Source organism: Sarcophilus harrisii, chromosome 2 (assembly GCF_902635505.1).
Source record: "Sarcophilus harrisii chromosome 2, mSarHar1.11, whole genome shotgun sequence".
NCBI lineage: Eukaryota > Metazoa > Chordata > Mammalia > Dasyuromorphia > Dasyuridae > Sarcophilus > Sarcophilus harrisii.
In genome coordinates, this window is record NC_045427.1 from 282,120,669 (window position 1) to 282,148,591 (window position 27,923).

A 27,923-nucleotide genomic window follows, 5' to 3' on the forward strand; every position below is an offset into this window, starting at 1 on the left:
AAATGGGAAATGAGATACAAAAGCTCACAGGAGAAAATAATTCCTTAAAAATTAGAATTGGGAAAGTAGAATACAATGATTTCATAAGATATCAAGAAGAAATAGAACAAAGTCAAAAGAATGGGGGAAAAAAAATCCCAGAAATATTATAAAGATGCTAGCTACTCCGAACAAGACAATGACCCAAGACTATTCTAAAGGATACATAATGGAAAATGCTATCCATCTCCAGGGAAGGAGTTGATTAACTCTGAATATCAATTGAAATATACTTTTTTAAAATTCTGTTTTTATTATTTTATTCTGAATTTTCTTTTGCAACATGGCTAATTGAGAGGGTGATGAATAAAGAAACAGGCAACAAGTAGAAATGAACCTTTTTCAACATTTGACAGTGAAAAGGAATAGAGTTATATGGGTTAATAACTTGAAGAGGTCGTGGGGCCACTTGAAAAGGTTTATTTAAAAAAAGTGTGTTTTCAAGAAATCAAAAAGATCAACACATTAAGAGTGAGGGGTGATTAAAGGAGGAAGAGAGAGAGAAGAGTGGACATAACGAATAGAGAGATTATATTTAATGGGGAAACTCCTTTTAGAAAATGGAGAGGGTGGGGTTAAAAAGCACAACAAGCAAAGAAATTAGACTTGGTAATAATAAATATTAGTTCTTTCTCAAGAACTACAGCAAATAAGAGAGTATGGTAGGTCAGTCAGTCAGCACACATTTTCAGCACATTTTTCAGCACACATTTCCTGTGGAACATTCAACTTTATTAAGTGAGACCTAAACATAATCCTAGCCAAGGAGACTGAGGAGAGCTCATATAGGCAGGAAGAAAACTAAGAGAGGACAGTATCACTACTAAAAAGTGTTACTACCCTAGAGAGAAGTGGGTATCAAGGAAGAGAGGATGTAGGAGACAATAAGGATGAATGGCAGAACCAAGATGGCAGAGAAAAGACAGGGACTCTCTGAGCTTTCCCCCAAACTGTTCCAAATTCCTTTAAATAATGACTCTAAACAGATTTTAGCACCTCAGAACATACACAAAAAGACAGAGCAGAAAATGTTCCAGCTGAAAATAACTTAAAAGGTCAGCAGGAAAGGTCTGTGGCACCAGGGTGGGAGTCCAGCGCAGAATCCTGGTGCTGTCTGTGGGCCTTTGAATCAGAGGCAGTACTAGTGGTTTTTAGACTTCTCATCTCAGGGACACCAAAGATAAGTTGGAAGGTAAACAGAAAAGCAAGCAGGAAAGCTCTGTCAGTAGGATGAGGATGAGAGGGCCTGAGCAAACCAGCACTGGGCATGGGCAAAGGTGATCATGGAAGCTTCCAGAGGCCTCAGCTCATAGAAAGTTTTTTTTACTAGAACTAGAAGGGCTTTGTTGCATTAACAAACTAGGACTTAACAGAAAGAGAGGATTGGGGGCACTCCTCACGGTTTTAGCAGAAAAGTATACTTGTGATCAGGTCCCTAGAAGAATCTGTAAAAACAGTTTAGGACAGTGTATCCTCCACCCTGTAAATGGAGCCCTATTTTAACAAAGAGTTAAAAGCCCAGTAATACACTGGAAAAATTAGCAGACAACAGAAAAAGATTCTGACTACAGAAAATTACTATGGTTCCAAATTTTCTCTAATTTCATTGAGCAGCACACAAGTAGGAGAAAAGGCAATAAGGGGTAGAATTAATCCAAGGTTAAAGCACGACAAAAAAAGATATTCAATAAGATATGGGCAGGTAAGAGATGTAAGAGACTACATGAGTGAATGCTGAGAAAGCCTTTCAGGTAAAAAAGAGGAAAAGTGATGAGGAAGGTTCTATTATAGACGGGCTTGATTTTCCTCAAAGATCACAAAGTACATTGTTTATTCTCTACATGTACCCTGATCACATTTCACTGCATAGTATACAGTGATGATTGTATCTGCACAAGTCCAAATGGACTGAGATCATAATCTACAGAAATTCTTTTATTATCCTTGGTTCTTAGAACAGATCAGCAGACTGGAAATGGAGAGGAAAATGATGATAATGATAAAAATGAACAAATAAATAGACAGATAAACAGATAAATAGAGGCTTCTTTAAGCAACGGATACTACCCACCTGGAATCTGTGAACCAACTCCAAGGATTGGCTATCATTCTGATCAGCTTCCAGGATGACATCAGTCAGTTTGTGTATGATCACATCCAGTGGGCCCTGCTCCTCAATTGGTCTGCTAAGGTTGAGCTAAAGGAATAAGAGACAGAAAGCACAATATTTCAGTCTTTAAAGCAGTGATACCATTCTCAATTGCCAAACACTAAATATATCAGTCAGCATTTAGTAAGTATCTACTATATAGTAACTGAGAAGGCAAATACAACAAATAAACATCCCTGTATACAAAAAGTTTTTCATTCTAATGAGGGAGACATGTGTATGTGTGTACAAATGTGTACATATATATATATATATATAATATATATACATGTATACACACATATGTACATAAAATAAATGCAAAGTAGATTAAGAAGGAGAAGTAGAAAACACTGAGAGAAAAGAGGAATAGTGTTGAAATCAGACAGTATTTCATGTAGAAAGTGGTACTTAAATTGCATCTTGAAGAAAAGAGAAAAGCAATGTGATAGAGATAAAGGAGGGCATTCTAAGTATAGGGATAGCCAGTACAAAGGCATAGAAATGGGAGATGCTGTGTCATATGGAAGAACAGAAAGGCCAGACTGATCCCACAGTATGGACACAGTTATGTCCAACAAGGCAGGAAAGATAGGAGTCGGGTTAGCTAAGGCTTTAAAAGCTAAACAAAAGAGTTTACATTTTACTTTCAGAAGCACTAGAAAGTCAACTGAGAAAGAGTATGACATGGTCAGAGCTATGCTTGAGGAAAATCAATCACAACAGAATGGAGGATGGACTAGAATGCGGAGAAAACTAGAGTCATGAAAACTAATAGGAGGCCACCAGAACTAATCTAGGCACTAAATAAAGAGGGCCTGAATTAATTTTACAACTGTAAATGTAGAGAGAAGGGGTTGGATGCTAAATGCATAGATAGACATGGATAAAAAGATGGGCAGACAGAACAAAGAGAAAGACAGAGATCAGATCTTTGATTTCACCAATATAGAGAATTGCCAAAGGAGCAAAGTCCTCCTAACAATACAAGTCAGCACCTTCTCTAGAACTTAGCCTTGTAGAACTACTTGACACGCTAAAAAGTTTAAGACTTGCCCAGGGTCACAGCATCAGTAGGTAAGGCTTGAACTGAAATCTTTTGGCTCTTCAAGTTTTCTATCCTACATATATATACTGATGATATAATGATATGATATGATATATAATTTATATTATAGTCTATCATATTATATTTTCATTATTTTTCTCTAAAAACACCTAAGCTTACCAACAAATTTCTTAAAAAACAAAGCGTGTGCCTTTTCTTTCATCTATGGACAAATAGCTATATTGTGATATATCATATAACAAAGTTATATAATTATATTTTGAACATTACATGAAGGTTTGCAAAGTAAAAATATGCAAAATTTCAATAGATTCTCACAACAATTCTGCGAGGTAGGCATTATTATTATCCCCATTTTATAAATAAGGAAACTAAAGCTGATAGAGCTTAAATGATTTTTGAAGGATGTAAATTTTGAGTCAGGATTCAAACTGAGCACTCAAAACAAGTGCCCAATAAATCCCTATTAAGTAGAATCTGATGTGACTGATTTTTTAAGCCCTTAATAAAGGCTTTTTGAGACAGATCCACTCTTGATTCCAACCGGGCTTTTTATCTTCTAAAAAAAAATGACTCACAATATTAAAATAACGAAATATAACCATACTATGTTATAATGGCTCATACTTTAAAAGGATCTATTGTTTCATAATCTGATTTTTATCATTTTATAGCTGAGGAAACTGAGGTAACATAGGCAATAACTTGCAAAACTGGGATTCCAATCTAGGTCTTTGGATCTCACATCTAATACTTTATACTGAACCATGTTTGAGTAAAGTATTTTCCTTGCAGTCAAAAGACCTGTATGACCTTAAGGAAATCATATATTATTCCATAGTCTCAGATTCTTCCTCTGTCAAATAAAGGGATTGCATGAGACATCATCTAAGATTCTTTCCTTCTCTAAATTATGTTTGCAAACTGTTCTATATCCATACTCACTTGATCTTCACAATAACTCTGTGAAAAAGATGGGGCCATTTCACAGAAGAAAAAACTACGACTCTGACAAATTAATGGGCAACTTGTTAAAGGCCACATATACAATTCCTTTCCCTGTGATTAGATAGGGAAGTGCAAGCTATGATAGGAAAGAAAAGGCCTTTTGGTATGGTATTCTAGCCTTAGGACACTTTTTCAATCTATTTCACTGCCCTGCTCCCCTCAAATTCTCAAAACTGGGGAAGAAAGGTTAAAGGCACATAGTCCTGGACTCTAAGGGAGGGATGTGGTGATCTGGGCAAGAAGCATACTCAAGTGAGACACGTAAGGCTACAAATGACAAACAGATTGCCTAGATGTATCTCCAATGTCCCTTTTCAATCATTCCCCCTAACTTGGCACATTTCCAAAATTAAACTTTATGGCATTCTTTTTGGGAAGCCTAGAAGAGAGTGTATTCCTCAGAAGTATCCTTCTCTCTCCAGATGCAGGCTGATGATGAGGGCAAACAGGCAGTCTCAACTATTTGAATTTCTCCTCTCTTGGAATTTGCCTCACACAGTGTAGACCTGACAACCAAAAGCTGTTTAGAAAATAGGCTCTTCATGTTCCAGTCAGATCCTCGAAAGGTAAACATTTCTGATTTGGAAGCTGTCCACCTTCCTTTGTGTATTTTCCAAGCATTTTTTATGCCAATAAAATCTTTTCATAAGAACAGAAAGTTGGGACAGCACTGGATTTATCTATGGTGAAAATTCATGGTTCTCCACTTCCCCTGCCCCCACTAAGCCTCTTACCAAGATCTATCAACTTCCTCTCAAGATGGTTTCTCAAAGTTTTCTTCAAGCTTATCCACCTATCTACTCTGAAATCAAGATCAGATGGTTGAGACCTGGAAGGAACCCCAAAAATCATGTAATCCAAACCTTTAATTTTCCAGGGGAGAAAAAACTGACATATCACAAGAAGCCAGGAAAGGCCAAAGTCTATCTTTCTCATCTTCAAAGCCTAAACATTAAAAGTATGATGATATATAATTTTCTTATACAAAAAAACTTCAGTGGAGTTAGGGCCATAATGGGGGGCCTTGCAAAATCATCTTGTCCACTTCTCGAGTTATAACAAATAAATAACACCAACAGATTTCAAAATTTGGAAATTCTTTGGCAAACATCACATTTGATCTCATAATGAAACATATAGATCCCATAGGTTTTGTCATGCCAATTTATATTCTACAAATTGAGGGCCATGACTATTCAATGTTATAGAGAAAACTCTTGTCTCTCAACCCAACATTCTCTTCACCACAACTAACTCGCAGGGTTGTTGTTAGGATCTAGTGATATAATATTCATAAAGTATCCTGGAACTCAGCTATATAATCCTCTTGTGCTTCCTTTTACCCAACCCCTTCATATTAGAATATAAATTCCTTCAAACTTTTTTGTATTCCCAGCCCCTGCCCAGGACTTTAGACATAGTAAGAAACATTCTAAATCTTTACAAAATTGAGGTTTTCAGCAAAGAAAACAGAAGTTTAAAGAATGAGATTTGTAGATTCGTAAAAAAACAGACTTTCCCATAGATGATAAAATTCAGATTCAAAGAGGATAAATGATTTATACAAAATCACACAGCATACCAGTGACAAAGCTAGGAATTAAACTCATGTCTCTTTTCTAGGTCTACCATATACTCTGTCACACATCAAGGTACTAGCAGAGCTACAGCTAAAATCCAGGTCTTCTAACTTTGAGTTACTGTGATTTCCATTATAACATGCTAAAGTTGGATCATATAATGACAAATGAGAGAGGCCACAGAGTAGTAGAGCCAAAAGAAGTTCCTAACAGAGCATTCTCTGCTATTTAAATCACAGGTGAGTCTAAAAAAAAAAAAAAATTCTATGTACTGTGCCTATATGGTAATACCAGGAAATTTTACTCAGATACCTTTTACTTCATAATAAATCAACTTATCTATGTTCCCAGGAAGGTTCAATGCCTCTCCCATGGACACTAATGCTTGCCACAGGGGGACAATTTTCAAGGACTGTTTATGGAACACAAATGCAGAAGTTGGATTAGCTGAGCAAGAAACAAGTAACTTTAGTCTCAATGTTGCAACTTATTCATCTTCTAAAAGAAAGGTATATTTTGGAAACCCTGGAAACATTTCACAAGCTTAGTATCTTCAATCTGGCAAGGGTAAAGAGTGTACATTATGTGTGGCTCAAAATGGTGAGTGATCACCATTATTAAAAAAGCTGGAGAGCAAAACTAAAGTTTATTATACATTCTCACGAAAAGTAGGTGTCCCTCTAGTTGGATAAGCAATTGAAAGGAGGAGGTACTTTTGGGATAGGTTTTACACTTTAAATAGTCCCCAATGAAAATACCCCTCAAACCTCTGACCCTCCTCACCTCATCAGCTTAGGGTCTTACATTCTAAACTTGGGAATTACCCAGGAAAGTGAATTCTGGCCAATAGGTACATAGCTGCCAATATTTGAACGAGGTAGGAAGAAAATTATGTCAAGGGAGAATAGCAGGAAGGGGACTTAGATATGCTGCTGAGTCAATGCCCAAGGACCTTCAGGCTTACTCCATCTCTGGGGTAGATGAAGTCTTACTCAATTTTCACAACTGTCTTGAGAGATCTCACTCCATCTCGTTCAATTATCATAAAAGTTTTCTGAGTTTTCTGATCACTTTTCACATAAGCTTCTTCTACTCTCCCCTCACATCTCAACCTCCAAGTTAACAAAAGATTTCCCTAGACTTCCACTGCCTCCTAATTATCTTTTTCTATCTTAGGAATCTTATTTTTCAAGGAACCAATTGACACCTTCAAATGAGAGGGTTGCCTGCTGTGCCAAATAAGAGGATTTATGAAAGCTACAAGCTATATTTTCAAGTTAAGCTGCTGAGGATATTTTGCTGAACAAGCAGAACAAGAAACTAGTGTTGGCAGGGTGACCACAAATGCAACTCATATTTGAGAGTAGGAGCCCAAGAAAAGAACAAAGAGCCTGAATGTTTCTAAAAATGGTTTCCATTGTTAAAAGCAATAATAATAATAAATGTGCGGGGGACAGGAGAGTGGGGTTGCATGCCTGTAGTCCTTGGTACTGGGGCTAAAGCAGAAGGGTCCCTTCAAGTAGAAGCTTTCTATGTTGATCAACAGTGGGAAGGGGTCCATGAATGGCAGGTTAGACCTTCAACCTGGTTGAAAATAAGGAGATCTAAGCTTCCACAAAAACTTGGATGACTTTGGACGAGATTTGTGACAAGGATCCCTGGGGAAAAAAGTTCTGAATCAGTTGAGAATCTTTTACGTCAAAGAGGACTTAAGGGATAAAAGACAGCCCCTTTGAACTCCTCATTCAATGGAATATCAGAGCAATTCACCAGAGAATGCCCTGCAAAGAATCATAAAGATGGAATGAATCTTTGAGGTCTCACCTAGTTCCAACTTCACAAAACTGAAGAGAAAAATACTGTACTTTAGTCCCTTAGGTTAGTGTATTAAAAAGAAATACACATTGTACTACAAAAATACTCCTGCATGAGAAGTGTATTAAAAAGAAATACACATTGTACTACAAAAATACTCCTGCATGAGAATATATTTTCCCTACTATTAGCAGGCAATCTCTACAAGAATCCTATTGTCAATGTTTTAATTATGGCCTGGAGAGAACTGTGGGGTTCTCCAGGACTATAACAGAGGAGCACACCTGGCTCTGATCAATTACATCAAACTGGGTTTATTTTTGTGGCCCCAAGTGGGGTGTACCATCTGAGAACTAGTTAACCTTCATCACCAAGATGGTAACAGATGGATGAAATTCTTAGCCACTCTATTGTTAGAATGAATATCCATTTAGATCAAACCATCAATCATTTAAATACTGAAATAGCAGCATGTAAACTTCCTGACACTAAACAGACTTTGATTTACAAAGAATATATAACATGAAAGCAAAAGGTATACACTTCTATCATATACACACAAAACACATATACATACTCTTTGCAAAGGTTTGTTTTTTTTTTAAATAATGTAAAGACAGTAGTTGTGATAAACTTTCATTTTTGAGGTTTCCTACAAACTAACATCCAGTCTGCCCTCCAGAAGTCATGGGTAAATGATCTAGAAACTTCACTTTAAAGTTTATACTTTTAGATCTGGGGCAGGTTACTCAACAACCCTGAAAAATTAAAAAAAAAAAATCATGCATACCCATCATACCCAGATTACCTGCGTTTTTTGCCTTTCTTTGTATCCCCAAACTTAGCACAGTACCATAGTAAACACTAAGTACTTAATAAATGCTTGTTGACCTGACATTAACTATATCCCCAGGGGGTAGGGCGGTGAGGTGGGGAGATATTAATTGAAATAATGTTAGTGGACAATAGGAACACATTTATGTACACAAGAATCCCATTGACTTATGGGAAGTCAGTATGGACAGGGTGATCACAAGTTTATCTATATGTAAGGCATTGAACACTAGTTTTGTCATGTGACAATAGCATTTAATTATAATATATTAATGAAGCTAATTGGGTCTAGATTGTTTCTTTATACTTCTGGGATCTTTGCTTTCTTTAGTATGGGCATACAAACCAAAACGCTCTAAAAACGAGTCAGTCCTAAAAATGATTGTGACCTATGTGCAAAAACGTTTGTTGCAGCTCTTTTTGTGGTAGAAAGAAATGGAAATTGAAGGGATGTCCATCAACTGGGAAAGGGTTGAATAAGTCGTGCTATTTGAATATGTAAAGGAATGCTATTGTTCTATAAGAAATGATGAGCAGGCCGATTTCAGACAAGCCTGGAAAGACTTACATGAACTGACGCTGGGTGAAGTGAAGAGAACCAGAACATTACACATAATAACATTAATATTATGTGATGACCAACTCTGACACTTATCTTTTCTCAGCAATTCCAATAGACCTAGGGTAGAAGATGCCATCTACATTCACAGAAGAATCTATGGAAATTGAATGGGATTCAAAGCATACAATGTTCACTTTTTTTCTTGTGATTTTTATCTTTTGTTCTGATTTTTTTCAAAACATGACTGGTATATTTATTAAATAGTATGCTTAAATGTTATGTTTAATGTTTATATATTATTAAACATTTATACTTATATATTATATCAAAATGAATGCTTAAAACTGTCTTTACATGTCATTGGAAAAAATAAAATATTATTAAAGAAAAAAAAATGTTGTGACCAAAAACTAACAAAAAAAACCCCTCATCAACATGATAATGGCACTCTCCAAACTTACTTAGGTTGGTCCTTGGACAACAGACACAAAATCATGTTACAGGAGGGGAGGGTTTCCACAGAATCATGAATGTATAGTTACTAAGGGTCCTTGGACATCTATTCCACTGATTTCCTCATTTTACATATGGAGATACTGAGGTCTAAAAAGGTAAAATAGAATATAGCCCCAAACCACACAAAGTTATGTGTACCAGAACTAACAGATGAGCCCAGATGTCTTAAGTCTAATACAATACACTCTTTCCATTTATAACATGATTCTTTTCTAACTTGATAAAACCTGCCAGAACTCCACAGGGGGGAAGAGAGAGAGGGGAATAAGCAATATCACCATTTTTCTGTGATTAAACTCACAACAAAAACAGACTTCTTCATGTAAAAGTTTTCTTCAGGCACCAAGAGGGTACAATAGAAAGGATTGGGCCTGGAGCTCAAATTCAGTCTCAGATATTTAATACTCTGATCCTAAGCAAGTCACTTTAGCTTTCAGCCTCAGTTTCCTCATCTATAATAGATAATAGATATTACCTACTTTCTAGGTTCCTGGAAGGGTCAAATAAGCTCATATGTATAATACTTGACAAACTTTCAAGAATTAAGTAACTATTATGTTATCATGATGATGATGATAATGATGACGACAATGACGATGATGATGTCATCTTAAAAAGACCTGGGGGAAGCTAGGTGACAAAATAGACAGAGCACTGGTACCAGAATCCAGAGAAATCCAATCTCAGACAACTGATCCTTGCTGCCTGACCCCGAAATTACAAGCCACTTAATATCCTCCTCTTCTCCCCACTTCCTCCTCCCCTGCCTCTCTCTCATCTCTCTCTGTTTCTGCCTGTTCTTTCTCCATCTTTTGTCTTCTCTTTTTCTGTCTCTATCACTCTGTCTCTTTATTTGTCTATTGTTCCCTCTCTCCCTCCCTATTTGTCTCCATCTCTGTCACTCTCTCTTTCTCCCTCCCCCCCCCCCCCCCCCCGGATCTATACAGAAATATCAAAATGTAAACCTGTTCAATTCACATTCTAATTTTTACTACCTAAATAGGTTATTGTCACAGACTTTTTGCTAGGAAGAGAAAGCCCCAGGAATAGCTCTGATGTATCTAGTTAGATCTTCCCTCAGGGTAGCTCTTAACGAATGGTATAAAGGTCTTTTTGCCCAGACTAGCAGAAAAACTGGCACAAAAGGCAGATGTGTAGTTTCCTCAGTCTAAGAAACTTCTCTGTCAATACTTCTTCAAACAAGAACTATGGCCTTCAACATGACCCTAAAGTATGGTACAAAGTCTGAGGTCAGAAACTCTGGGTTCAAATCCTACCTTGGCTACTTGCTACCTGTGGAACTTCAGGCAAGCAATTTAACTTCCCTTATGGACCTCAGTTTCCTTATATGTAAAATAAAAGGGTTTAACACTGAGATCTCTATCAACTTTAGATCAAAGTTCATATGAAAAACACCTTTCAAATCCTATGTATGATTGTAGACAACCAAAACATTATAAAAATATCACCAGCCAAATTTTCTCCGGCCTCCAAGATTAGCACCCCATCTATAGCCAAATTGTCACCACCCAACTTTATATGGGTTTAGGGTTTATTTTTAGTCCAACCTGTGATTTCACAATGTAGGAAATTCATAAGAGTGAAATTTCTCTTTATCAAAGCAGAGCTGACTCCAGAGAGTCTGGGAAAGAGCACATTTTCCAGACAAACTTTTTCTAAGAGAAGCAGTTTCATTCAACTGGAGATCTTGGGCAAATCACCCTCCACTGATCTTTTGGGTTGGTGGATCTTCAGGAATTTCACTCAATTGAAGATCTAAGCCTGGTATTGAGTGGCTTGAGACTCCAAGATAAGTATCTAGGCCGGGGGACATTGGCTCTTTTTTCAACTGGAAGCCTTAGCCTTCTATAAAGAATAATTCTGAACTCCAAATCTTCGCCCAAGTCTGGAGTAGGAATTATGTTTTTGCCAAGGGACCTCTCCTCTTGACACAATTGCCTACCAGGACTCTTCCCCGCTGTGAAGACATTCTCTTCTCAGTACTAACTTTTATTTCCCTAATAGCACTTTGCCACTCAGAAATCGATCTTCCTCAAAAAGCTGACTTCTTAGTGCCAATAAATTTCCCTTTTGCCATTCAAACTTTTTGGGTTTGTGAATTCCTTTCACGTTGGACCCGCGCCTCCAACCAAAGAGGGGATTCCCACAACTCTCTGCACTGCCTCTAGAACAGCATCAGACTGGCAACAACTCTCTAAGATAGAGCAAGCATTTATTAATCTTACTAATCAAGCATAACTTAATCATTTATTTTATTAATCATTTAATCTATATTAAGTACTAGGGATATAAATTCAAGCAAGACAGTTCCTGCTCTCAAAAGAAGTGTATATTTAATGAGGAGAAATCAACACAAAAATAAAAGCTGCAGGTGGAAGGGCATAGAAGGTGGTTTGTACAAGTGTGTAGTGTGGAAATTGCTGAGAAACGTGGAGGCCAGGTTGGGGGCAAGACAAGACCCAAGCTCAGACCTATCCGAGCCTGACTACTCTGGGATAGGATCCAAGTTGAGATGGGGAATAGATGATCCTGTCTCCACAGCCAGCTCCCTATAAATAAAAGCTGAAAATTGCCTATTCCAGAGGCAAGTACAGAAACAGATTTGTCTGCAAATTCAATTGATGCTAATATAGACAGAGCACTGTTTAGGTACTGAAAGATTATCTTTGCCCTCATGGAATTTACAAGTTAACAGAGGGGATAAAACATGTACCCAGATCCATATAATGCAAAAACTGATTTTGTTAAGGACAAAGAATAATAGAAGCCCAGTGGTTAATAAAGTTTGAATTACAGCATAGAATCCCCATATTTTTATTTATAATAATCTGTTTCTGTTAGGCGAAACTAAAGGTGGGTCAGAGAAGCTGGAAGAATAAAGTCAGTTACTGGATACTTTGGAAAGAATACTGGATCTCAAGTGACCAGCTTTACAATACTATGGCCTTGAATAAAAGGATAATCTCTTTCATCTTTACCACAAAAAGGTTAGGGTTCTGTAGGATCATCTACATTCTCAAGCAACCAGTTCTGGAATCAGGACTGGTTCAAATACTATTCAAATACAACTTCATAAAATTAATAGGTATGTGACTCTAGAGGAAACCACTTTGAACTTATGTTTCTTCAACTGTAAGATGGGAATAACAATAGCACTTACTTCCCAGGAATCACACTTGTAAAATCACACCAGGTACTGGTTAAGTACCTGGCACACAATAGGAACTTAACTGATATTTGTTTCCTTCTTTCTTGGGTCCCTTTCCAGGTCTAATATTCTCTACTTCTATTACAGTTAAATCTTTTTCTATTTCTAATGCTCTATATTCTAGATGGCCCCAAGCTTCAACATTCTCTGGAGCTGAAAGGGACCATCAAGGTCCCCTAATGTGTTTAACTCATTTATTTGACAAATGAAGAGACTGAGTCCCAGAAAGAAGTGATTTGCCCATGGTCATTTTCCTGATTGTGTGCAATCCTCTTTCGGAAGCACCCTGCTACTCTTCCTTTCCCAATGATTCTGATTCAGTGAAGCCCAGAAATTCTGAAGGTTATTTTCAAGAGCTAGGAAATCTCCATTAACTATATACTTCTTTAAAGAACAAAAGAGCTTCCTCTTCTATAACTCAGAAAAGCCCAGGATCCTCTCAACACAACTCCCATAAGACTAAAACCACGGTCACCATCACCACCATCATCAGCAAGCAACGACCCTGTCTTGTCCATAAAGGAGGAGGACAAACAAGCACAACCTCAATGGCAGAAAATGCAAAGAGCCTAAAAGCTAATTTTCTCTTTGGCAACACTGATTTTGCTTTGGACTCCAGAGTCTGCCAGTAACATAAAACAATAGACCCAAAAGAACTTAAAAATGATATATCATGTTAACAAATTTGGAAGAGATTTCAAAACTTATCTGGAAGGGATCCTGAGGACCAGCTAAACTAATCCAAACCCCTTACTTTTCAGAACAGGAAATTGAGATTCTAGCATAAAATACTTGCCAAGATTACACAGGTAAAGAATTAGAGTCATCTTCTCTGATTTCAGGATTAGTGCTTTCTTCTACCCTCAATCAATAGAACCAAACACATTTACTACTACTGATTGAATAATCAGGCTCTGAAGATGCAAAGACAAAACCGAAGCCTCTGTTTTCCAAAAGTTGGGTTCCATTTGAGAAAATAACTAACACATATGTAAATTTTAACATATACAAAGTAAATAGAAGGTTGTTTAGGGAGGGACAGGACAAAAACTATCAAGAAAGACTTCATATCAGAATACAGTATGTTTGAGCTGGAAGGGACCTTAGAAGATAATAATACCTTAAATAGCTGTGATTTCACTTCTTCAAACCAAACTATAAGTACTCTGTAATTTAAATCTTCAAGAATTCGTCCAGCCAAGATATTGATCATTCTCTTGAATTCTTTTCACCTTGTTTACAAACATGACCAGATGTTTCCCAAGAGTAAAACAACAAGTACAACAAAAATTTAAAAATGGCAAAAAAAAAAAAAAAACATCTTAAGCCTGATCCTACTCTCTTCTCAAATTGTCATCCATACAGGCTCATTGATTTAGAGTAGAATGGAAAAGGTTACCAAATTAAACTCCCCAATTTTATAGATGAAGAGACTATAAGCACCATATTAATACAGTCACTAAGTGTCTAAGTTAAGTTTTTGGACCAAGGTTTTTCTGATTTCAAGTCTCATGACCTCACCACCTAAAAATACCACAAGTCATTTGAGAGCATGCTAAATCAATTCAATACTGTGATTGGGACTCTGGGAAATATAAAATATGCTTAACATACATATTATCTTAACTAAAAAAACTTAAATAAAAATCTCACTAAATATATCCTAAAGCCAAAGCTATTCATTCAGTAGTCACCTAGTAGCTTGATTTTGAAAAACAAAGGAGCCATAAGGGAACTAACCTAAGTGATAGGTGATTTCTACTGATGAAGAGGTAAAATAAGGATTAGAAGTGGTAAACAGAAATAGATTCAGGAGAGCAATCACCTCTAAAAAGCATATTATATAAAAGTTCATGACATGGAGCAAACATGACAAGTCATTCATTACAGATTACAAAGTTTTGCTATTTATTATGTGAATAGCACAGGATTTAGCAAGGATAGGAGGTTAACAAGGGGCAAGAAAAGTTCCCCAATAGAATTTACAATTAATTGAGAGGAAGAAGCCATTAAAGGGAAGACACCAAGCAGTAGGAATATGGTATAGCAAACCAACCTCAAAAGGGAGATTAATAGGGGAAAGGGATTATACCATTAACTAGCAAGTTAACCCTAAAAGAAATTTAGTACCCTAAAAAGAAACATGTAACAAGGAGAAAGACACCATGACACAGGAGTACCTCATGGAAGGCTGGCTCACAATTAACCAGGAGAAAGAAGCCATTAAAGGGAAGTCTCTCTTAGTGGGAAAGAGTACCTGAGAGTGGATTTAGTCCTAAAAAGGAGTTAGGAAAAATCTACACTATAAGCAGATCTTCTACAAAGGAAATACTGGGGAGGAGGGGAGGGGGGTGTGGGGAGAGGAAGGGAGCGCAGGTGACAAAAATCTTGGCCTTCTGATTAGATAAGTAAAGATGGGGTTTCTAGAGACTCCCTCCCACCTGGGGTGGCACAATAATAGAAATTCCACTTGAACAAAAGGCTCTCATTTCTAAAATATATAAAGAATTGACTCAAATTTATAAGAATTCAAGCCATTCTCTAATTGATAAATAGTCCAAGGCTATGAACAGACAATTTTCAAATGAAAAAATTAAAACCACTTCTAGTCATTTGAAAAGGTGCTCTAAATCATTAATGATCAGAGAAATGCAAATTAAGACAACTCTGAGATAGCACTTATACACCTCTCAGATTGGCTAAAATGACAGGAAAAGATAATGACGAGTGTTGGAGAGGATGTGGGAAAACTGGGATGTTAATACATCTTGGGTGTAGTTGTGAACTGATTCAACCACTCTGAAAAGCAATTTGGAATTATGCCTAAAGGACTATCAAACTGTGCATACTCTTTGATCCAACAGTCTTTTTAACTAGGCTTATATCCAAAAGAGATCTTAGAGAAGGGGAAGGGACCTACATGTGCAAAATTGTTTGTGGCAGCCCTTTATGTAGTGGCAAGAAACTGGAAACTGGGTGGATGCCCATCAGTTGGAGAATGAATGTTATGGAATATTATTGTTCTGTAAGAAATGACCAGCAGGATGATTTTAGAGAGGCCTAGAGAGACTTACATGAACTGATGCTAAGTGAAATGAGCAGAACCAGAACATCACTGTACACAGAAACAGCAAGATTACATGATGATCAATTCTGATGGATATGGCTTTCGTCAACAATGAGATGATTCAGACCAGTGCCACTTGTTCAGTGATGAAGAAAGCCATATACGCTGAGAGAGGACTGTGGGAACTGAGTATGGACCACAACATATTATTTTCACTCTTTTTGTGGTTGTTTATTTGCATTTCATTTTCTCTTTTTTTTTTCCTTTTTGATCTGATTTTTCTTGTGCAGCATATTTGTGGAAATATGTACAGAGGAATGCACATGTTTAACATATAATGGATTACTTGCCATCTAAGAGAGGGGGTAGGGGAAAGGGAGGGAAAATTTTTGAAATACAAGATTTTGTAATGGTGAATGCTAAAAATTATCCATGCATATATTTTTAAAATAAAAGCTTTAATTTTTTAAAAAAAGAACAAAAGATCCCAACAGAGTCCTTCCCTGCTAAAGCTTACCCAGCCACCCAGGACCTCATCACTGGGAAGGAGAAGACAGATATGAAAAGGAGGGGAAGTAAGAAAAAAAAAAAAAAAAACTCATGGAACAGGGGTAGCCAGAAAGAAGAGGTTATCACATATAAGCTCGAAGTTTCACACAAAGGTAGACTTTTCAAATTACAGAATGTCAGAGCTAAAAGAGCTTTCCAGCACAGAACATTCTACCAAACAGAGATCAACTAGTTGAGTGGGGCCAAACTCAGATAGACAGAGTCACTAAACGATATTTGAAGGATTCTTCATATGTATGTAAACTGACTTAGAAAACTACATCTTAATCTTGTTTTATTTTATTTTTGTTCATTGTCATTGTAATTTGGATTCAGGACTTTAGAAGACACTGGGAGAAGTGTTGTGGGCCATGTGTTTAATAATTTTGGTCCAGTCCAATGCCTTCTTTTGATATAAGAAACAGAGAAAGAGCAAGAGATTTGCCTAAAGTTTTGTAATTAGTAACATATTTTTAAAAATATTATCTTACTTTTATTATTGATTTTTGGTTTTATATCACTCCATTTCTAAATATGTCTCCCAGTACCTTAAACACAGAGGAATCTCATGTAAACAGAGAGGAGAGAGAGGAATCCCATGTAAACAAAGAGGAGAGAGGGAAGGAGCTGTTCAACAAAATGAAAAACACATGAACTATATGAAGGAAACACCTCTTTTACAGGTGGTGTTAATTCAATAATGTCCACAGGCTTAACTAAATGTTGCTCTTCTGACTAACCCACATTGTTGCTGTTTCTTCAAAAGACCATGTGGCATAAGGAAAGAATTGATATTAGGCCAAAATTCAAGATGCAGCTTTAATACACAAAAAACAACTATGGGACCCCTCACTTACTCTGATCCTTCATTAAAGTGGTGGAAGTGGTGGTGGTGGCTGCAGTGGCAAGGCAAACAATATGGGGTTATTATTATACACAAGGCCTTATATAACTTGACCATTCTGTTCATATAAATGTGAATAATGATGCTGATGTTAAGTACTACAAACCCTGAATCTTACACAAAGGTGCCAGCATCTGAGCCAGGCTATTTGATCTTTCAGCTTTTTCTTAAGAGCTCTAAGTAATATCCATAAGGTCACTGTCACGTGAAGGTATTAAATTAAATACAGGCAGTAGAGGGACAAAATTCAATTGAAACAACAAAAGTACTCTTTTTAAAGAAGGAAGGGGATGGAGAAAGAAAAGTTAAGAGAAAGGGAGACTCTAGAGAAGAAAAACGGGCCACCACTAACTCCACTCCCTTTCCCATGGATCACAGGTTAACTATGTTTGAGTTAAAGAGCCAGCAATAGGATACAATGTTTTGCCTGGCAAGCTTACCTTCCCAACCTAAACTCACTCCACTCATTGTAGAGGGCCAGTACTCTGAAAAGGTGTACTTAAATCTAGGTCAGCAAGGTACTTATAGCTAAGCATATACTTAGTACTTAGTATGGTGATGTAATGGTTGCGCATGCTCAGTGTATTGTAGTGATGTAATCGTACTGAGGTATTTAAGGGAGTCTCAAACACAGAACACTCAGCCACAGACACAAGAGAAGATTCCAGACTACATCTTTGACCAGTCACATAGCAGCTCTCCTGCCTCCTTCACTCCTCCACTAAAACCAAGGATTTAGGCTAATCCCGAAGTCCTCTAGAGAGCTAATCCAGCCTTTACAACTCATGAATACCTCAAGTCCTTATTTCTTAGCCCCTCCTTCCATAGTAACACTTCTAGAGGGGGAACTTTCCCTCCCCTCTCTCCTCTATTTCCCATCCACCCAAGGATCACTAGATTATCCTCTGAAATAACAAAGTTAAAACAGAATTTGTTTACATACAATAATTGTTTATTACTGTTCAAATACAGTAGGGTATTTAATAAATATTTCCTGAATGAATGAATCTTTAAGCTATAGCAGAAATCAAATAAGGAGATGTTGGAAGATGAGAAATAATGTGACATTGGAAAGCATATGCATTGACTTTAGTATTAGAGGGCCTGGGTGTGATACTCCCTACCTGACTCTGAACAAGTCAATTCACCTCAGTTTCTTTATCCATAAAACTTAGCCTAAGTCAGGGGTCCTCAAATTTTTTAAATAGGGGGCCAGTTCACTGTCCCTCAGACTGTTGCAGGGCCGGACTATAGTAAAAACAAAAACTTTGTTTTGTGAGCCTTTAAATAAAGAAACTTCATAGCCCTGGGTGAGGGATAAAATCGCCCTCAGGTGCTGCATCTGGCCCGCAGGCCGTAGTTTGAGGACCCCTGGCCTAAATGATCTTGAAGTGCTAAGAGAACTGGACTTGAAGGTAGGAAAACATGAGTTCAAATCTTGACCCAAGATATTCAGTTTCTCTGTCATGAGAAGAAAGGGTACAACAAACATGCACCTCCTGTACTACATAGACATGTACTACTTCCATGTAGTACGTATACAACCCTTGATAAGTCATTTATCACTTCAGTTTCAATTAATTTATATGGAGATCTTAAAATAAAGAAGGAAGGAATCACCAAAGGGGTAATATTCCTGAAGAAAACAAAGTATGGGTTGAAATAAAAAGGATTAGCGAGAGGCCTTAATCTCTTTTTGTTTCATGGGAACCCCAGTACCCCTCTACTCCAGCTCCAGGGAAGTCTGAAGAAGCCTAAGGATTTCTTTTAGAATTATATACATTCAAATATATAAAGTCACTAGAATATTTAATAAATAAGTTCTCTAAGATCTACATTAAAAAGCCCTACAGTCAAGCAAAGAATAGAGAACACATGTGGGAGGAAATGAAGTGGACAACAGGAGAATGTAATGTTCTCAGTTTGGCTTTCTGGGAGTCTCAGGAGCACCCTTCTTTTAAGCTCAGTAATCACCACAAGAACAGCCAGGGGTTAAAGTACAAATCCTTATTATCTCCTTCCTGGGGCTGGGAAGCTTTCTTAAAGCCCTTCTGGAGTCTTGGTTTCAGTGGAGGAAGTGCAGGAGGCCAGGCCAGCCACCAGGAGCCTGACTGAAGGTGAAATTAATTTCTGTCTTCTTGGCTCCAAGAGCTTCTATGTGCTTGTCCTCTATGGCTCTCAGTCCTTGCTTATATGCTCCACACTGAGTATAAGCCAATCATTATATTTCTAGGAAACCATTATTTGTTGTAAGATTAAATTAATCATAGTGAACCATTGTCTCATCAAATCTACTTAGTACCTTGTAAGCATCCTTGTTTCAAGTTCAGAGTTCTGGCCCATAACAGGAGAACAACATGGAGAATAATGAGATGTGGAATAGGGGAGAATAGGGTGCTCATGGTAAATGGTCTTGGATTTTCTCAATCAATTAAGAAATAAAATCTGTGAAAATGGAATGAAGACAGCATAAAGATATTAAGGAAAGCCTCAAAGGAAATGGTAACAATCAATCAGCAAAAAATAAACAGACTGCTGTGGATCAATGAGGACTACATTTAAATTAGAGAAAATCTAGTCTGTAAGATTGTGCTTTTTCTCAGAATGGTCAGTAGGTCAGAAATGTCTTTTCTATACAGATTTTATCATTTTTCCATTTTGAGTGCTAACAAAAAATTAAAAGTTACAAATCAGAGAAATATGTAACCCATTAACCTATAACCTAATAATGCCTCACTAAGCTGCCTGGGGAAGGAGAAGGTGGAGGATAACAAAGGAGGCATCCAAAAACTGCTCTGATGTGTCTGGCTACTAATGAGGTAAAAAGGACCCTTGAAACAAACTCATAGTAATCCACTGAAGATTATTACCTTGACAACTCATTAAATATCTTTTTACCTGAAGAGTAGACTGGACTTAGAATTATCCCCAAGGAGAAATAAATATATTTAGCCCCACTGATAGTACTGGATTGCCTGATGTTTCATGTTTTGGTCGAGAAGAGACCAAGTCTTACCATTTTACCTCCTAGTGCTTCCTATCATGGTGCTTTGCCCATAGTAGATGCTTAATAAGTAATTGATAAATTTTGAAATGAAAGAGTAGGTCACAGAATCTAAATAATGGAAACTTCTCATTTCACAGATGAGGAAGGTAACATCAAGAAGGGTATATAATGTTTTCCTCCTAATTATACAGTTAATGATAGAGGGCTAGGACTAAAACCCTGAATCCCTTATCTCCTCAATTAAATAGTAAGCTTTTTCATAGCGCTTTAAATTTTGCTCTAAGATATTTTCTCATCTGTGGAGAGAGAGGGCCTAGGCCCAGAGAATCTGGGATTGGCACAACACTAAGGCAGAAAGTGGGGTGAGAAAACTTAAGTTATAACTATGTAAGGAAAAGCATGGTATAGTAGTAGATAAGGAGGTCAGAAAACTTGAGTTTGGGTCCTGTTTCTGATATATACCGCCTGTGTGGTCCTGTACAAGTTATTTCTCAGTATTCTACATAACTCTCAAGATTATTAAACTGCAGAATAAATGTTGGCCTACATTGGAATGCAGAGATTTTAATTTCCTAAACCAATGAAATCACAGATTTATAATAATACATCCCTAATCCTTTCCTTGGGTATCTTTCATCATACTTGCCCCAGGGAGTCAAGAAAGACCCTACCCAAAGGAAGTATCTTAAGGGTCAAACAAATCAGTCATCACTGCTCTTCTAAATGAATTCTTCAGCTCTCTGAAAAACTACTACATGAAAAGACTTGTTCTTAATTCCAAAGGGTAATGCGAAGTTGCAAGGAGTTCAGTGTATGGAAAACCTTCCTTAAAGAATAACTGTCCAAATGCAGAACAGAATACCTAGAAAGTAGCAGTCAAAGGTGGTCTTTGAGAAAAGTTGGATAATCTTTTCTTCAATGTTGCAAAAAGGAATGAATTCTTTTCCTTTTCAACCTTTTTTTTTTAAAATTTAATTTTTACTGCTTTCTTTTGTGTTTGTTACCTTTCATTTCCAAATAACTAACTTCCCCCCACCAACCAAAGCATCATCCCCAACAACAAAAATTTTTTATGGAAGGGGTGAGGAAGACACAGAGTAAAGGGTAGTAGGTAGAGAAGAGGGGACACAATTTATATACACAAGGTCCAGAAAGTGGTAGAGGTAAGATTCAAACTCAGATCTTTTACACTTCAAATCAAAATCTTTCTCATCAAGCAACTAACAAGTATTTCCATTATAATATGCTGCATCTGTAAAATAAGGAGTCTGGACTGGATAATTCTAAGATATCTTCCAGCTATAAATTCCTTGACTTCTGGAGCCCAGTTCAATCCTCCAAGGCACCTAAACTCCTAAACTACGCATCTACAGATATCAAAAATCCCAAGAATGAGATTAAATTGTTATGCCACAGTTCCCTTTTACTGTCCTGACCCAGTTCCTCCATTGTACTATTTAGTTACTCTACCTTGGTTATAACCTTTCCCTCTTAATGTTTGATGAGATAAAGGTTTTATATCTTTAAGTTATAATCATTCCTTCTTAATGTTTGACAGGATAAAAGTCTATCCATTTTACATTATTAGAATATCAGTAACCTCTCCATTACCTCCCTCCATTGTGTCATCCTAGGTGCCTCCCCCCATTATGTTATCCCCATCCAGGTACCTTCCCCATTATGTCATTGCTCTTGTTATCCTATAAAAATCTTGCTGTCCCAATACTCAGGGCTGGATTCTTTGATATGATAGTCTCGTTCAGCCCTGGGACCAACCATGGATCCATTTGGTCCCAGAAAATCTCTCCATTTAATAAACTATTAAATTGGTCTCTAATCTCTGTCTTGCTCAGTTTTTCTGGCATTACATTTTGGAGCTCCCCCAACGAGATATTGGGAATTGAGAACGGGACTAGGGGTTAGAGACATTTCAAGTCTCAACTTTGGGCCTGGAAACAGTTGGGGATCTGGGTACCAGCCGGGGCCACACCTGACAGTGGATACTTTAGATTCGGCCAGGGGAGAGTAAGACAAAATCTTAGCACCTGGATTCTTAGAATAATAGAATGCTGACAGAATGACGGGCATTGAATTCTGAGAAGGTTATTATTCAGGACACTGGATAATACCCTCTGGTTTTGTGTCTCCTAGATCTGTTTTTGTCTGTCTGTGTTTTGACTTTGGTTTCGATTAGTGTTGAACTGGACGCAGTTGTCACTAGTAGGTGTCCTTTTAAGACACCATTTGGCTTTGGTTTTGATTAGTGTCGAACTGGATGCAGTTGACACTACCTCAGTGTCTCCTAAGATACATCTGGTTCTGTGTGCCAGTTGGCACAACTCTGGGCATTCCAGAGTATAAATCTGGGTGTTTTTTTTTAAAGACACTATCTGGCAAAAACAAAACAAAACAGCAGGCTCTGTTTGGATTATGGGAGGGGAGGGCAGACTGGAGGTGACTGACTGCTGGACAGTCTAGGTGTGTTCTGTGATTTTTTTTTGGTCTGTGTTAAATGTTTGCTGGACAGTTTAGGTGTGCTCGTTGTTCTGTGTGTTTTGTTTGTCTGTGTGCCCCTGATCTGTTACTTTGACTGCTGGACAGTCTATGTGTGTTCTGTGTGATGTTTGCCTGTTTTGTTAATTTTAAGAGCTCTATAAGAACAGTGATCAAATTTGGGAATTGGTTATTTCAACACAACTCCAGCTGGAGAAAAAAATTTGATTAAGAATTTTAAGATGATTCTAAATTTGGGAAATAAATTTTACTGTTGCTTATGCAGACTAGAATTAGTTATCTTTAAGTATAAGATCTTAAAAGAACAATAGCTTATTAAAGAATTGTTAACTTGCCTGAAAGGGGTCATGTGCCTCTAATTAGGTAAAGTATGTAGCAAAAAGGATCTGACTTTTCTGAAAGCTTCAACTCTGGTGGAGTTGGAGCATAGGAAAAGTCCATTGGGAATAATGGCCACATAGGTCCAGAGGAAGAGAAAAGAAGAATTATGTTGTTTCATTATTTGAAATATGATAGGAAAAGCAGTTTTATATTATTGGGAATTTAAAGCTGTATTTTGGTTAAGAGTTTGTTACCTATATTATAACATTGTAAGTTATGCTTTAAATCCAGCTCTGCTGGACATGTGGGTTTTATGGAATCTTCCCCACCCATTCCCCCCACTGATTTCTGCTACTTTAAAGGTTGGATGGGGTAGTGATCTTTTGTCTTCAAAAGTAAAGATTTAAACTTGCCCCCCACTGCTGTTACTTCAGATATTGGAACATCTAGTTAACCTAGAGTGGTTTAGTTCTACTCTCCCCCCACTTTGGAGGTGGAGTGGGGGGAAGGGCAGCCACATGGAATCCTTTCCTCCCCCCTCCCTCTAAACTGTTCCAGACATCTTTTATCAAGTTGCAGCTACCCGATTCTTGGCTAAAAGCAGCAAACTGATTTGTATAAATATAAAGTTATGGTAAATATCTGTTTAGGATTTGTTATTGGAGGTAAAATTTCTTGGGTTTGTAGTTAATATGTCATTGCATTTTTTTTCCTCCTGTAACTGATTTCTATAATCAGAGTAATAGTCAATATGAATTTGTTAATGCAATTCAATTATGTCTGTAATCATTATATCCTAAATACTTGAGCAAACAAGTATTTAGTCTAGTCATCTATTGGTTACTGGATATTGTGTCTGGATATTCAAATTTTTTTTAAGGTTTATAACTAATGAGAGGCCACATCTTATAGCAGTCCTTGTGGACCAGTCTTTTCTATCTCAGACTGTTCTAACTTTTCTTTGTTAGATTTGTTTTTGTTTCTAGATTTGGTCAAATTACAGATATATTGACTTGCTTCTGGGACCTAAATCAAGCATGCCACACTACACCCATTCCCCTCCCTGGACTGAGCATCTTCGCCCATCTTCAGCAGGAAGCAGCTTTTGAGAACCATCGCCCCTTTTCCTGATATAATTTGGACTGACATGGGGGAGTGGGAAAGTGGTTGAACTGTTAGAATTTTAACTGTATTACTGTGTGTTTAAGACTTGGGATGGAAATTGTTAAACTTGTGCTATTATGTTTGAGGGATTTTTAGTCTGTTATATGCATGTGTATATGATTTATATGTGGGACGGTTATTTGATAATTCCTTTCCGTGAGAGAAAAAAGAGGGAGGAAGAAATAGGAAATTGGGGAAACTGGTGTATTTTCTTAGGCACTTCTGCCCTATCCCCCTATCTTACTAGTTCGGATTTCATTGGAAGTCCTTTAAACAGTCCTTTTCATTTATTACTCCTTGCTTAAATTTACTGGACTATGATTTGCTGGTTATGCTTTAATTTTGAAATCCCTTATTCTGTTGGAATTGCTCTGGCAGACTCAGTTTTTGGGATTATTTTTTAGGAACAACCAGAAATTGAATACCTGTCTTGGGAATGGCAATCTCTCTGATCTGTTTCTCCACTCCTGTTACCCCAGGTCCTTAATTAGTATTTCAGGATACTTAAAAGGACCTTGTAGTTGATATGGGGCCTCTAAAAGTTTGGGGTTTGCCTGCCTTGGTCTAACTGCATAAACTGCATTTCTGCAGCCCTGTCTGTTCCTCTGGGCAGGGACAGGTGGAGCTACTCCAAGCCTCACCCTTCTCCCCTAGAGCGGGTTGCCCCTCTGAATGGGCAGCATAACTGTCTTGAATCCTGCTGCTCTGTAAGCAGAGGCTGAGTCATGCACAAATGACCACAAATCTAACTCACAATGAATTGTCCATATACTCCCCAACTGCAGAGGACCTGACATGATTGCAATAAGGAACTTTGTGTATTGCTGATTAACTCTGGGGTTATTAGGGAGAGATTTGACCTTGCCATAAATCCTTGCATTGTTCTAGCTTTATTTTGAGTTTTATTTGGTCTATTTACTTCACATAGGATTGGTCAAAAGACCTTCTAGAGGAAGGTAATTCAAAGATTTGAAAAGTTAGACAAGAGAGAGTGTGGAATGTTGTGCCACAGTTCCCTTTTAATGTCCTGACCAGTTTCTCCATTGTACTATTTAGTTACTCTGCCTCAGGTTATAACCTTTCCCTCTTAATGTTTGATGAGATAAAGGTTTTATCTCTTTAGGCTATAATCATTCCTTCTTAATGTTGGGCAGGATAAAGAACTATCCATTTTAGACATTATTAGAATATCAGTAACCTCTCTAGTACCTCCCTCCATTGTGTCATCCTAAGTGCCTCACCCCATTAGGTTATCCCCATCCAGGTACCTCCCCCATTATGTCATTTTTCTTGTTATCCTATAAAAATCTTGCTGTCCTGATACTCAGGGCTGCATTCTTTGAGACCATAGTCTCATTCAGCCCTGGGACCAACTATGGATCCATTTAGTCCCAGTATATTTCTCCATTTAATAAATTATTAAATTGTTCTCTAATCTCTGTCTTGCTCAGTTTCTCTGGCATTACAAAATAAGCAGAGAATATTAACTTTATAAAAAGGATTTTCAATTCTTCCTAGTAGCCAACAGAATGTAAGGTCCTTCAGTGAAAACACTTTGATTCTTGTCTTTGTAGCTCCCAGGCCTGTCACATACATTACTAAATGAAGAGTGATTAGCTGGACTGTCAAGATATGATTTCAAAAGCATAAATACACGTTCTGCCTTTACAAAACAATGTAATAAGAGAGCAGAATGAAGCGAGAGTCATATCTTCTGAATTGCAATCCCTAGCACTGTCACTGAATAAGCTAAGACACTTTCTCTTTTGGCCCAAAGGTTCCTGGAAAATGAGGTCTCTTCTGTATAAAATAAAGTGGGCTAGTGGTCCCTTAAACTTCGCCATAATATTCAAGGATATTAAATGACAAATAGTTGTCTTCCGTATCTGAAGATGGTTATCATCATTTAGTCCAAACAAGCAGAACTAAGCAAGAAGAAGGCAGTGGAAGCTGTAAAAAAAAAGATTTGGTTGCTAGATGTAAGGGGAAAACTAAAGTAGTAGAACTAACTAAAAACAGAATAGATTCACTTTTTCGTTCCAGGTAAAAGGCAAGAAGTAGATGCTAGAAGACTACTTGCTGGAGATGTTATGAAGGGCATTCTTGTTAGAGTTAGACTATATCACATAGACAGCTTTCATTTCTGACTGTAAAATTCTATGTAAAATGTAATGTAAAAATTTTTCGGACATCATTTTCTTCAGAATGACAGATCAACTCTCCATTTTTTCCCCCTGAATTTCCTAAAGAATCATTATCATCAAACATTAGTCTCACTTAGTTGCTTTGGAAGATGTACATGTATTTGTATGTGAACATATAGACCCTGTCTTTAAATGGTTTTGCATGTAACTCAAAGCAGGCCATTGGACTATACATACTACTCTGTATTATTCAACAATGAAATACTTTTCCATGTTTATCTTGTCTTTTGAAGTAAATTATTGTTTTTCAACAATAGGACTCATATCTTCTGCCTTGTCTGCTTTAGGTAAGCAATATTCAATAAAAAAAACACTTGATTTTCTTTTCCTTACCATTTGTCTCTCCTTTAGCTGTATGACCTCAGATGAGTTCTTTCACAACATTGCATAGTGTCTCTTATTCATATACAAAATGAGGCAGTTGGATTTCTAAATTCCCTTCCAGCTTGAACATTCTATTAACCTCCCCTTCAAGGTCTAACATTCTATATTTCCAACTTCTTCTTGCTGATAGTACATCTTCTAAGATAATATCCAGTTCTAAGTTTCTCTAAGCAGAGAGAATCCAATGAATCCCCTTAAAAACAGGTTCTCTGAAGCTCAGGATAACTGGTTTTCTTTATGATTTACTAATGGAAATAATGAACCATAGCCACTGAAAATAAAGAACACAAATAATATAAACATCAAGATGATAATTTCACTTCCCCAAAACTAAGGAAGTTCAAAGCTGCTGTTCCTCTAATAGCTTTAATAGTAGTAATCCTTGTCACATCAAAAAAGCAAGATCTTTGCAGATATAAAAAGAGCACTATATTTGGAGCCAGATAACTTGAATTCAAATCCTGGTTATGCTATTAATTAGCCATCTAAACACAAATGTCTTTGGGCCCTAGTTGTCTCATGTGTGAAATGAGAAAGCTAGAAATCTTTTATACTTCACTAAGTTGGTTTAAGTATCAAAACCTTGTTATGTTTATGTCCATCAATCAACATTAAGCACCCACTTGGTGGCAGGAACTAGAGATAAAAGACCAAAAGAAACAATCCAGGACCTTAAGAAGCTTACATTCTAGATTCTACATATATTATAAATTTTTATTATTCATATTATTACAAAAGAGAATGAGGCCTAATGAAGGAAAATATTGGCACTCTTACTTCTGAGAGTGGGAAATTTCAGTCTAAGTCACTTTGTTTAATGGTGACTATCTAGATAAGGAAAACATAAGAACTCTCTGAGACCCATAATTTTAAGTCTGACTGAGTCATAAACAATCAGCAGATACTCAGGTGGGACTACCACAAAACACCAGATCAGGATAGGGGAACATATACCAATGATATAAAAGGCTAAAGCTTAAGAAAACAACTACATTGGGGCAGCTAGGT

General features: G+C 37.1%; 1 protein-coding gene across 6 annotated transcripts in view; it reads right to left on the reverse strand.

The window, feature by feature from the left end:
* Positions 1-27,923, reverse strand: part of ITPK1 (inositol-tetrakisphosphate 1-kinase) — a 328,102-nt gene that overhangs the window by 140,098 nt on the left and 160,081 nt on the right. For all 6 annotated transcript variants that reach the window (XM_031952304.1, XM_031952307.1, XM_031952305.1 and 3 more), the window contains one exon: positions 2,111-2,236. In XM_031952304.1, the coding sequence (XP_031808164.1) occupies positions 2,111-2,236 (126 nt within the window). The remainder of the gene's footprint in view (positions 1-2,110; positions 2,237-27,923) is intronic.